The 13815-nt window shown below is 35.5% G+C and overlaps 1 protein-coding gene across 1 annotated transcript; it reads right to left on the minus strand.

Moving 5' to 3' along the window:
* Positions 1-11109: 11109 nt before the first annotated feature.
* Positions 11110-13747, minus strand: LOC124521133 (centrin-4-like). Its single transcript, XM_047092280.1, has 6 exons — positions 13731-13747; positions 13376-13577; positions 12677-12814; positions 12174-12302; positions 11447-11572; positions 11110-11199 (listed from the first exon to the last, which is right to left on the minus strand). Exons 1-6 carry the CDS (start codon positions 13745-13747, stop codon positions 11110-11112), a joined length of 702 nt encoding a protein of 233 aa, XP_046948236.1.
* Between the last annotated feature and the right edge of the window lie 68 nt (positions 13748-13815).

Consider the following 13815-nt stretch of genomic DNA (forward strand, 5'->3'; position numbering starts at 1 on the left):
GGAGCCTGTTTCAGATTCTGTGTCTCCCTCTCTCTGACCCTCCCCCGTTCATGCTCTGTCTCTCTCTGTCTCAAAAATAAATGTTAAAAAGAAATGAGATTTGTGCAAATTTCAGCAAACTGTCTGCATCTTTTAAATCTAGGTGGTAAATGCATAGTGCTTGCTATATTATTTTCTGGATTATATTTAATAAGCAAAAGATGTTTTCCCCTGTCATCTGGGTTTTCAGCAGTTCAGTGGTACTTTTTAGACAGACAGTTTTCTTATCCACCTTTTATATATGCTGCAATAAGAAGCCCAGAGAGTTAGGTGGCATGGACAAAGTGTCCAATCTAGTTAAACAGTGACTCAAGGACTAGAAATGAGTTGTCTGTCCATAGCACACTCCATATGTCTGTTAATTTTCTGCTATAGAGACAATGACGCCAACTTTGTTTTCTAAGCCAGAAAAAAACACAAATCCTGCCCAACTGTGGAAGAGCACATTTGAAGCCATTAGACCTTTTCTGTCCCCCAAGTCATACTCCACAGTTGATGTGTTACATATTTTGCTTACTCACTGAGCATCAACACTACTTAGGAGAGTTCAGTTTTTCTACTTTTGGAAAAAAAAAAAAAGGATCTAAGGAGACAGGACTAGTGATCCGCAAATTTTCTGCAACAATTGAGAAGTTGGCAGAAGCTTTGTTTGTCTGTTTATTTATTTTTTTATTTAGACAGAGAGCACATGAGCAGGGGAGAGGGGCAGAGGGAAAGAGAGAGAAAAATCTCAAGCAGGCTCCATATTCAGTACAGAGCCTGATGAGGGGCTTGATCCCACGATTCTGGGATCATGACCTGAGATGAAATCAAGAGTCAGATGCTCAACCAACTGAACCACCCAGGCACCCTTGGCAGAAGCTTTAAAAATGGTGGTTTTACTGATTATAATTAATTTTGGTTAGATTTTAATTAGGAAATATTCTTTGCAAGATAGATTTTTTAATACTGTTCAACATGTTTTTACAGCATGAGAACTAGTAGCCACTTATACTGAGTTTCCCAATTAATTCAAGTAATTGAGTTTTCAAAAAATAAATGACAGGAAGGATTTCATGATATAGTATTGAAACAATGGGTAGGAAATACACAGGGACATTAAGAATAAGTGTTTTTTCTGCCAACATCTAACATATTCAGACAAAAATAAGCATTGTTTAACCCACTTTCTTTATTACGTTTTACATAGTTGGGGCAAGAAATTTTGGCTTTGTTAATTAGGTAGTGTCGACTCATGTTACATAACTGATAGGATTCTTTAACCTACATTTTGTAAAAATAAATAAATAAAAAGGACTTGAAGGAGGACTGAACTTATTTTGAGAAATAATGACTAGATATACAATTATGCATAATTTCATACTAAAATTTATCAAAAATACACAGTTGGGGAATGGGGATATTATTCATACACGGTAGCTGCTGCACACACACACACACACACACACTACCTGCTCAACCAGGCATAGGTAAGAAAATGGTCTCTACACTTGCTCAAATTAGATAGCTGCTTTCTCCCCATTATTTGTGTTTTGCTGACTCCCTAGTGTGTACCAAAGTATTCTCATCTGTTGTTTCCATCATCAGAGCCCTTATCGCTATTTGCTTATCTGACTGCTCAAAATTAATTTTAAATCCTATCTTGATAAGTAGTATTCCTAAAATATTCTTACTTTTCAACATGCTTGGCAAAAAGTTTGTGTGCCCTTTGTCCTCTGGCCAAATGCCTCGGTGATGTTCCCCGATTATGTTGATAGAAGGGATATTTTAACTCTAGTCCTTTGGGCAGAAACAGTTTTGATTGAATTAGTAGTAAAAACATGAAGCCACGACATTTCTTGTGTCCAACCCTTAAACACTCCCAAGGGCACAGCAGTTCAGGGATGTTTAGTAAGTGATAGCATGGGGTTGCTACTCACATTTATAGGTGTTTAATTCATTATTTTTATACGGTTTGATATGTGACTTATCTACAGCATTTCCAAAAGAAGTAAAAGGTACTTACATATTTCTAATAAAAAGACAGAAATAATGTAATACAGTATACTGATTTATTTTTCATTCCCTTAACATTAATTTAAGATTAATTTAAAGGACCTTATTTAAGAACATCATTTATTTTGACTATGGGTGTTTCTTTGTTTATATAGAGTTAGTGCTTTTGCACATGTCAGTTTTTCTCAAACTGAATTCTATAGAACTGTGTTATAAACTCTTAAGTGTGAAGAAAATAAAATATCAAATTCTCAAGTAAACTGGTATATTTAGAGTTAGAACAAATTAAATAAGTTTCATTTTTGAAGACCTCAGAGCCTATATGTGACTATCCATTATGCAAAACAAGAGATGTGAAAATATACAGTATAACACTCTTCCTTTCTGATTCTAATTGTAGAATGCCTATTAATATCACTTAGATGTTATATTTATTCATATTTAGGCCGATTATATAAACTTGGACTAACATTTCTAATTAATTTTTATATTGGCATCCTAACCCAGTTTTTAAATGCAACTAAATTTTTTTACTTTTTTAAATTTAAATTATAAAATTTATGTTTATAAGAATTCAAACCATATATAGATATGGTGAATAAAAAGCAAATACCTTTACTTCTCTTCCGTCAGAAGTAACCACTGTCAACAGTTTGGTAAGTCTTTTTAGTCATTTTTACGTGAAACAAATGAATTCCTACTTCATAGAGAAAAATGTCAAACATCTTCAGAATTGAATTGGAGGGAAAAAATATTTTTTAAAAATCTTCAAATATTATAACTCCCTCCATAATTCCATGGCTTACATTTTGAATAGTGTTAGATTTGGTTTTAAATGCAATTCTTGACTTTTCATTAATGTGAGTAATTAGTTACCATGAAGGTGGGATAAAGAATAATAAAATTTCTGTAAATCTTTCCCCTAATTGTGCTAGATAAATTACATCTTTAATTTCGATCTTTCTTTAAATTCTTCTCTAATTTATGTCAGACTATCAAAACAAGCGTAAATCAAACCACACCTTTATTCACCAAACTGAGACAAGACCTCAACGCCCCCTAGTGGGGTGACCTCTATCCTCCATCCTGTGTGACCAACCCCCTGAGTAAGATGAGATACCATTAACTCAATGTTAAAGTTGTACTTTCCTCTTTCACTCATCAAAAAAATACTTAAATGTGTACGTTAAATTTTCTGGTTAAAATGAGCCATCACCAAAAAAACAAGGGAAAATTATTTGTGGAGGAAATGTCCATATATAAAATATTAAGCAATAACTTTCATCACTATAATCAGTCTCTGATCTTCCAAGTTATCCACTTGCCTTGACTGCCTACTCTTGGCCACCTTACAACTCTCTACTTTCATTTAAAAAAGAAAAACAGGTTCATCTTTTTCTTTGGTTTCACTTCTCTGGATTTATCACTTTCCTAAAGCATTAATTTCACTTACTTTTCCAAACAATAACAAAAAGTGCTCAGGAACCACTGCATCCATTTTTTCTCCTTTTCTCCCTTTGGAATATGTGCTATCAATGTCCCCCATTTAAAAGATCACACCTGTTGCAAGGAATGATGAGAGCACAGTGGTGGAGTCAGCAGGCCTGACTCAAAGTCCATTTAATGTCCATGTGATGTTGAGATAGTCACTTAAACTCTCTGTATCTTAGTTTTCTCGTCTGTAAAATCAAAATGATAATAATAGTGTCCAATAGGCATAGGATTTAAGAAAGTCCGTGTAAATGTGGTAGAACCATGCCTAATTCAGTAACTGTTCCTTAATATCACTCTTTCATCAGAGTCCTGTGAATGAAAATAAGAAAGCATGAATGAAAGATTTGAATTGTACCTCTTTTTTTCCAAACCAAATGCAGCTATCTATTAGGTCCTCACCATCCCTTGTTTAAATGACTGCAGTAGCCTCTTAACTGGCCTTTCATCCAGCAGTCTCTCCCAATGCCAGTTCAGGGTCATCAGTCAGATTTATTTTCCTGAAAATAATATTGGCATTTTTAGCTCAGGATATGATGAACTTATCTTCCTGCTGAAAACAACTATAAAAGCTGGTATATGAAAACACTGTGTGAAGGAACAGGTAAGTACCCAGTTCAGTTCAGACAAGATTGGAAAGGAAAAGTTATAATCCTTGAGAGAAGAGAAGCACTGGAAGGGAGTGCCACACTCATCATGACTTTTTCCCTGAGGGGATTTTCCAATTCAAAAAATAGGGGAAATATCCCTGATGATGAATGACGTTGAGCATCTTTTCATGTGTCTGTTAGCCAATCTCTATGTCTTTTTGGAAAAATGTCTGTTCGTGTCTTCTGCTCATTTTTTAATTGGATTATTTTTTTTTAATTTTTTTTAACGTTTATTTATTTTTGAGACAGAGAGAGACAGAGCATGAATGGGGGAGGGTCAGAGAGAGGGAGACACAGAATCTGAAACAGGCTCCAGGCTCTGAGCTGTCAGCACAGAGCCCGACGCGGGGCTCGAACTCACGGGACCGCGAGATCATGACCTTTGCCCAAGTCGGCCGCCCAACCAGGCACCCAGGCGCCCCTTAATTGGATTATTTTTGAGTGTTGAATTTTATAACTTCTTTAGATATCACCTCACACCAATCAGATGGCTAAAACTAACAACACAAGAAATAAGAGCTGTTGGCAAGGATGTGGAGAAACAGCACTGTTGGTGGGAATGCAAACTGGTGCAGCCACTCTGGAAAAGAGTATGAAGTTCCTCAAAAAGTTAAAAATAGAACTACCCTATGATCCAGCAATTGTACTACTAGTTATTTACTGAAAGAATACAAAAATTCTAATTCAAAGGGATGTTTACATCAGCATTATCAACAATAGCCAAATGATGGAAAGAGACCAAATATCCATCAACGGATGAATGGATAAAGAAGATGTGGTATACATATGTATACAATGGACTATTACTCAGCCATAACAAAGAATGAAATCTTGCCATTTGCAACAATGTTGATGGAGCTAGAGGATAAGCAAAATAAGTCAGTCAGAGAAGGACAAACACCATATGATTTCACTCATATGTGTAATTTAAGTAACAAAACAAACAAGCAAAGGGAAAAAAGAAAAGAGAGCCAAACCAAGAAACAAACTCTTAACTATAGAGAACAAACTGATGGTTACCAGAAGGGGAGGGAAGTGGGGGGATGAGTTAAATTAAATAAGGGATGAGGATTAAGGAGGGCACTTGTGATGAGCACTGGCTATTGTATGGAAGTGTTGAATCACTAAATTGTACACCTGAAACTAATATTACACTGTATGTTAAGTAACTGGAATTTAAATTAAAAAAATAAATAAATAAGCCCCAAGCAGAAAGGCAGGAATCTTACTGAGCGGAGGAGAAACAGGTTGGAATTTGGGGATGCCAAAGTAGCTAGCATATGGGAGGAAACATTATAGAGATCCGGGATTTAAAATAGATTTAACTGAAAAACTGTCCAAATACCCTACCTCACTGGCTAACTCCTCAGTTACACATGCCCTGGGTGAGACCCTAAAAACCCAAGAGAAAACAGCATCTAAGAGAACAAAGAACTAAGTGAAAGTGTAATTAAATAGCTATGTGATGCTGCAAATATTAAAATTTGATTTTAAGCCCAGGTAAGATGAAGGGAGGCAGAGATATCAGTAGATACCCTGTGCTTTCAGTCAACACAAAAGTATTACATCTGGGAATAAGGGCAAACATGAAATAGAAAATCCTTAATTATGACTAAAGCTGTTTCTCAAAAGAATCAAAATTATCCTCCTATATTTATATACCTGCTAGAAGAAAACTTAGACTTCTGTGAAAGAAGATGACAGCATTTACAGTCTCTCTAATTTTTCATCCACAATATCTGGCTAAAAAAAAAAAAAAGAACCAGATAACTAAAAGCCAGAATTTAAAAGAACAACAAAAATAGACCTAGAGATAAGATGTTAAAGTAATCAGTGACTTTAATATAAAGATAATTCATGTGTTCAATAAAACTGAGGAGAATATGAAGAATTTCAACAGAGATCTGGAATCTGTTAGAGAACTTCTGGTAAACTGGAACACAAGTCGGTAAACTATACATAAATTTGAAGCACAGAGAGAAAAAGGGATAGAAAACACCAAAGAGAGTGTGAGAGATATATAAAGAATAGTGAGGGGCGCCTGGGTGGCGCAGTCGGTTAAGTGTCCGACTTCAGTCAGGTCACGATCTCGCGGTCCGTGAGTTCGAGCCCCGCGTCGGGCTCTGGGCTGATGGCTCAGAGCCTGGAGCCTGTTTCCGATTCTGTGTCTCCCTCTCTCTCTGCGCCTCCCCCGTTCATGCTCTGTCTCTCTCTGTCCCAAAAATAAATAAACGTTGAAAAAAAAAAAAAAGAATAGTGATAAGTCTAACATGCATGTATTTAATTGGAGTTCTAGAAGGAGGAGATGATGGTTCAGAAACAATATTTGAAGAAACACTGGCTAAAATTGTTTCAAAGTTAATAAAAATCCATTAAACCACAGAATCAAGACACTATGAATCTCACGTAGATTACAAATATAAGGAAAACCACACCTGGGTACATCACAGTTATATTGCTAATAACCAAAACAAAGAGAAAAATCTTAAAAGCACTCAGAGGGAAAAAATCCCACACATTACCTTCAAAGAAGCAACAATAAAGCTATAAGCTTACTTTTCAAAAGGAATTACAAAAATCAGGACATAATGGAATGATATTAAAATGCTAAAAGTTTTTTTAAAATGCTATCCTACTATCTCACCTGAGACTCTATACACAATAAAAATATTATTCAAAAAAAGAAGGCAAAAATTAAGGCCTTTTCAGACAAACAAAAGCTGAGAGAATTTATTACCAATAGATCTTCACCATAACAAATACTAAAGACTTATTCAGCCTGAAGAAAATGATTCCACATGGAACCACAAGCTTGCATAAAGGAATGAAGAGAACCAGAAAGGGTATGTAATTAATCTAAGTAAAATAGACTGGTTTATAAAAGACAAATATAAAATAATAACAATAATACTATCTTATATGGATTTGATTATAAATAGAAGTAAAATATATGACAATAGCACAATAGATCAGAGAGATAGATAAAGTTAAACTGTTGTAAAATCCTCTAATTGGGGGAAATTGTAAACGTGCCACTTAAAGGTAAACTATAATAAGTCTAGGATGAATGTTGTATTCTATTGTTGCTCAAAAAACTACCCCAAAATGTATTGGTTTAAAATAATAACATCATTTATTTTGCTTGTAAATCTATAATTTAGGCAGGGGTCAGTGGGGTCATCTTGTCTCTACTCAGAATCAGCTATGGTAGCTCAAAGGCTGAATACTGGAACCATCTGAAGACTTACTAACTTATCTGTCTGGTAGTTGGCACTAGCCATTGGCTGGAATCTCCTTGGGGCTATGCCCAGAATACCTCCGTGTAGTCATTCCATATGGCTGCCTAACATAGCATGGTGGCTGGATTCCAAGGTTGGGTGCTTAGAGAATAGAGCCAAGCAGAAGCTATATCACCTTTCCTAACCTATCATCAGAAGTCATGCAGTGTCACTTCCACTACATTCTATTGGTTTAGAAGCAAGTCACTATGGACAACCCACATTCAGAGGGAGGGAAAGTCGAACTCTTCCTGTTGTTGGGAGGAATATCAAAGAGTAAGTTTTAAAAGCACAAGTGTAGGGGCGCCTGGGTGGCGCAGTCGGTTAAGCGTCCGACTTCAGCCAGGTCACGATCTCGCGGTCCGTGAGTTCGAGCCCCTCGTCAGGCTCTGGGCTGATGGGTCAGAGCCTGGAGCCTGCTTCCGATTCTGTGTTTCCCTCTCTCTCTGCCCCTCCCCCATTCATGCTCTGTCTCTCTCTGTCCCAAAAATAAATAAACGTTGAAAAAAAAAATTTAAAAGCACAAGTGTAAGTTTCAACAACTTTCAAGTTGTATATTCTACATACAAGTGTTTAGTCAGGTGTATTTATTGAAAATATCTTTTTCCAATTAGTAGCTTATGTCTCATTCTCTCCTTTCATAAAGAGAAGTTCTTACTTATAATATAGTACACTTTATCATGTTTTCCCTTAAACTTAATGGTTTTTGTGTGTCCTAATTAGGAACCTGACCCCAAGGTCATGATGATATATTCTTACTTTTCATGTCTTGATCAACAATAATTTAGAATTAATTTTTATGTATAGTGTGAAGTTGGGATCAAGTTTTCTTTTATTTATTTATTATTATTTTTTTTGATATCCTATTGACTAGGAACAATTTATTATAATGAAGATGTCCCACTGTAGAGTTACCTGTGTCTTAAATCAATGGCATATACTGAGTGTGTTTCAGGACTTTCTGTTCTATTCCATTTGTCAATTAGTCTATCCTAGTGAACACTATGCTATTTTTTTTAAGTTTATTTTGAGAGAGACAGAGACGGCATGAGCAGGAGAGGGGCAAAGAGGGAGAGAGAGAGAAGGAGAATCCCAAGCTGATTCTACACTGCCAGCACAGAGCCCGATGTGGGGCTCAAACTCACAAACTCTGAGATCATGACCTGAGCCTAAACCAAGAGCCATTCGCTCAACTGACTGAGCGACCCAGGTGCCCCAACACTACACTATTTTAATTACTATGACTCTAATAAATCTTGATAGTCCAGTAAGCTAGCCTCTCACCTTGTTCTTTGGGTGTGTATCAGATCCTTGGATTTCCATAGAAATTTTAGAATTAGCTTGTCGAGTTTCACATAGGTTAAGATTTTGATTGCACTATAGCTATAGATCAATAAAAAGAGAACTGACATCTATATAATATTGAGTCTTCCAATCCATGAACATAACATTCCTCCATTTATTTAGGTCTTCTTTAATCTCTCTCAGTACTCTTTCATAGTTTTTGATATTGAAGACCTGTGGGTCTTCATTAGATTCAGTCATAAGATTTTTATATTTGTAATACTATTAATAGTCTCTTAAATTCACTTTGTAATTATTCATACCTGGTTTGTAAAAATATCATTGTGCTTCTATTTGTATTTGCATAACAACTTGCATCCAGCAATCTCTAAATTCTTTTGAATACACTATGGATAGATGTGTCATCTGCAAATGGAAATAATTTTATTTCCTCCTTTCTGGTCTCTGTTTTCTGCTTGCCTTAATGTACTGACTAGCACTTCTATACAATGTTGAATAGAAATAGTGATAAAGGACATTCTGTATTTGAGAGAACTGGGATTGATGAGGAGACTTCTTTTTTTTTTTCAATATATGAAATTTATTGTCAAATTGGTTTCCATACAACACCCAGTGCTCATCCCAAAAGGTGCCCTCTGATGAGACTTCTATTTAGAACTCTGAACTTGTTCATGTGTATTTTTAAGTGTATTACCCACTTAAAAATATAAATCATTTAACAACTTAAAGGCCATAATTTTCACTTATGAAGCATGTTTAGTAGTTATATTTTTCTTTAGTATAGAAGGAAATGCTGCATAATTAGGAATTAAAGATTCTGTGGAACACTTAATGAGCATAAGCATAGATATGCCATTCCAGCACCAATTTAAAAAAAAACTTGTGTTGACAAAAAAAAATCGAGTCTTCATTTCAGTGAGCTAAAAATGAACTGAGACAATTAAAGTTACATTTTCTGTAAGCCTGTCTTGCTCCAAAGACCATTACTTAGGTTTAGGAAGTGTGGGTGTCCAGCAAGTGGCATCTGTTGCCTATTATCAGGAGCAGAAATCTGAGAGCTTCTGCCATTGCATCTTGGTATCAGTTTAGTTGCCAAGGAAAACACAATCCAGTCAACTACTTGATGGAACAATTCTTCACTCATATGAAGACCAAGTAGTATCAGTTTTAGTAGTGAATGTCAATTTTCCATGCAAGAGGTGCCTCCCAGAAGCCGATCTAGGGCAATTGGCCTGTACGAACCCATCTTGTTGTTTAGCAACCCCTCGCCAAAGGGTATATCCTCTTTCCAAAGTGGAGTTGGCCAGGTGTCATATTACATACACAGGCACTATAACACACACAATGCTTAAGCAGAAAAAAGTACACATTGAGTTTGAAGTGGAAAGATATTCAGACAATTCCAGCACAAGCTATAGAGACTATGTCTCTTGGTAAGAAGTGTTCCAGGCCCAAGACCCAGTCTTGTGTGACCCAGTGGGGAATCAAAAGACTGTATCTTCAGACTGCCTTTCTCAATAGATTGGCTCTTTCATAGGAAACAAAGTAAAATTACGAGAGTCACAATGTTAAATGAGTTAGAAAATATATACTTAATTACCCTGAGAGTTTTTATCCATAGCAAAGCTTCATAATGAAGCATAAGGATACAAGATTTATAATCCATGTTTTATTATCTATGAGCAATTGAGCAATTTTTAAATTTCTCTGAACTTTACTTTTCTTGTATGTAGTAAAATGGAGCTAATACCACCAGCTTCCAAGTTGTAACATATTAACTGAGATAACATATGTAAAATCCCTACCACCTCCCAAGACAGTCATTAAATGCTCACCTGCAGGGTCAAACTTACAAGAAAATCTGGGTAGTATAAGTGCCTTTATTTATAATAAGAAAACTAGCAAATAAAGTATTACTGGCAATTTTATTTAATACTTTACATATCTGAATAACTGATTAAAAATCAAATGTTTATCAGTTTTTAAAGAGTCGCACAAAAGGAAAATAATGGGGAAAGTAATAGCCTGTTTGCCAAATTCAATTGGATGTGGGCTCAGTTTCATTAAACCTAAAAAAAATTCTAAGTCTTTAGATGCTGAGACTCCAAAAAGTAGCAGTTGGAATTAATACTGGTTTTGGATTCACGATTCACAGAAATCATTATATTTCTTTCTTGATGCTGTAGATGTTTAACAACATGTTGACAGAAGCCTAACTTCTTGCATGGATTACACTTCAAAACACCAATTTGCGCAAATAAATTAGAAATTGACAACAAATACATTCAGATATTATGGAACTGTATAACAAATACAAAGTTATTAACTTTCCAGAGGGATTTAAAAAAGTATTAATAAAGAGTGGTCTTTTTCATCATCCTCAAAAATTCTTCCTCACTTATTTCTCCATCCCTATCACGATCAGCTTCATCAAGCATTTCCTATAAAACAAAATGTAAATACGGTATGTGAAATCATTAAAAATGAATGATATAATATTCAAATATATATACAAATTTTATTTTGAATGTATTTGAGTCCATCTAAGGAATATAATTGTAAATTATAATATATATAAATTACAATTGTATATAATATATATAAATTACAATTGTATATAATATATATAAATTACAATTGTATATATACATGTAAGTTATAAAAATTATAAAAATAAGTAAAATTTACCTGAAGTTCATCATCTGTTAAATTTTCCCCTAGTTCCTTAGCAACCCTCTTGATATTGTTTAGTGTTATGCTTCCAGTATCATCATCAAATAATTTGAAAGCCTTCAATATTTCTTCTTTCTCACTCTTTAAAAACAGAAACAACTAACTGTCATTAATCTTTCATTTATTTATTCTATCAAATTGGACTTATGGGTATTTGAGGTCTAGAGCAGCAATCTGCCAAGTAGCTGCGTTCATTTATTGTTCTAACTTTTTATTCCAAGGCACTCACATCTGCTCTCAGGGTATTTAAATTCAGAATTTGTTAAAGTGGAAGAGGCAAGGGTGATAAAGATAATGGATCTCTATTAACTCCAGTAATTGATACCAACTACCAAAAAATGTAAGCTCTAACAGGGAGGTTGTCTCATCCAATGCTCTCTAGAACAGTGCCTAGCAAAAATAGGCGCTCAAGAGGTGTTTGCTGAACTCAAGGCTTCAACGTGCTGACCCCATTTTCTTTATCCAGCCATTTATCTTTATTATTTCCTAACAACCTTCTCCACACTGGACAGTCTTTATTACTACCCTGAAAACATCTTTAATCTTGCTATTCCTGTCTATCTAAATCCCACCCATTTTTAAAGACCTAGTTCCAATTCATTGATTGCTCCAGCCAAAAAAAAAGAAAAAAAGTAGAAGGCTATTGCTTGTATTTCTTTGAAAAACAAAATCACTACTATACCATTTTTACACTCATTATGGCAAAAAAATCTTCAAAACTAATGGTGCCATTTCCTTCTTTGTCGATTTCAGCTATCATTTTTTTAATTTCTTCTTTCTTTGGCTCAAATCCTAAGGCTTGCATTGCAATCTGAAATAGAAAACAAATAAATAATATGCCACGGTCTCATTCCTAGCTTTTAAATTACCTAATAATTACTAGATTTTCTCTTTTTTACTATGGACTAGGCATAAACCTAGAAAGTCAGGTCAGCAGGCCTAGGTTCCAATTCCACTATGCCATAGGATATGTTACTGTTACACCCAGAGTTTTTGTTGTATTCATTCATAAAACAAGAATAAATGCCTAACAAGATATAATTTTGTTAGTATGGGGCAGGTGCATACAATGAAGGTGTAGGTGTCCACAATGAAGAGACTTTATATCAAGCTTTTAGAAGGCTGCTGTTAAAGACTGAAAGATTTGTTTTTAAAATGTTTTAGAATTAGAAGTAATTTCAAAACCTTCAATTCTTTCACATCTATGGTTCCAGACCCATCAACATCAAATAAATCAAAGGCCTCTTTAATTTCTTGCTTTTGGGTTTCATTCAATTCAAGTTTTGCTGCTCTTTTCTTCCATTGGTCTGAACTTGTGGATGCCTGTAATAAACACACATGTGCGTGAAAAACTACGTAACAGGAAAAGTTACCAGAACCAGAAAAATTGATAAATACATAAGCATGTTCAAGAACCCTATTCCCTAGTACATAATGACCATCAACAATTTCCACCTTTTCCTTTTGCTAACATTTATGCTATTAGTTATTAATATCTTGGTGGAAAGCTTGGTTCTTTTTACCACTTGTTTTTCCTTCAACCTAGTAGAACATTAGATGTTATGTCAGAATGGACTGGCCTTACTTGGTATATTTGAAAAAAAGTGTTTAAGGCATACCTTTTACCTAGGCCTATATATCTCATAATAAGATTTATTTTGTGGGATATGCTTGACTGAAACATAATATCCTTTCCCACCTTTTAGCGTACTTTCCTATATTGCAGAGGCTAAGAAATGAAAAAACTATATCTTCCAGGTGAAAAACTACTCCAGCGATCTGGATAAGAATAAATGTTAGGCCAATTATCAATATCCAGGTAAAGTGGAGGTCATCTGCCTGCTGTGTGCCATTTTCTGCTGGCAAGCAAGGTCACAGAATTACTCCTGGGTTGTTCTGCAGCCTTATTTCAATATCTTGTCTCCCCATCTTTGGGTTAGGAAGCCGTGGCGGCAGAGACGGCAACTGGACTCCACGTTCCTGCGCACCTAGTCTCCAGTTTCGCGTGGTTTCGTTGTGGTAGCCGCAGATTCTTGATCCCTGGACCGCAAATCCACTGGTGTGGTCTTCAACTCCACAGTTTAGCCTTCACAACCTTCACCTTCCCAACAGTAGCAGAATTCGTAGCTATCCCGGCCAGTCACTTTTTCGGAGGTCAGGACCTCTTTCCTAGAGACCTAGACCCTCCAACAGATTTTAAGTTTCTTATTCTCTGTATTCAATTCCTCTCTGGCCGAACAGTGGTTTCATTTCCATCATAGAACCTACAGCGGAGTGCTGGTATTAGCAGTTGGCGGGGATAAACTGGAGACCCGCTCTTGCGT

This window comes from Lynx rufus, unplaced genomic scaffold, assembly GCF_022079265.1.
Source record: "Lynx rufus isolate CCGP_SWC_20201006 ecotype Redwood Valley unplaced genomic scaffold, mLynRuf1.p SCAF_3, whole genome shotgun sequence".
In the NCBI taxonomy this organism is placed as follows: domain Eukaryota; kingdom Metazoa; phylum Chordata; class Mammalia; order Carnivora; family Felidae; genus Lynx; species Lynx rufus.

What these genes read in the sequence shown, in the direction of transcription:
- LOC124521133 (XM_047092280.1), bottom strand. An exon ending in CCATAATGAGTGTAAAAATG is followed by an intron (nt 11,573 to 12,173) that starts GTATAGTAGTGA and finishes CTGTTTTTAAAG; the next exon opens with AGTGAGAAAGAAGAAATATT. An exon ending in TAACAGATGATGAACTTCAG is followed by an intron (nt 11,200 to 11,446) that starts GTAAATTTTACT and finishes TTTGTTTTATAG; the next exon opens with GAAATGCTTGATGAAGCTGA.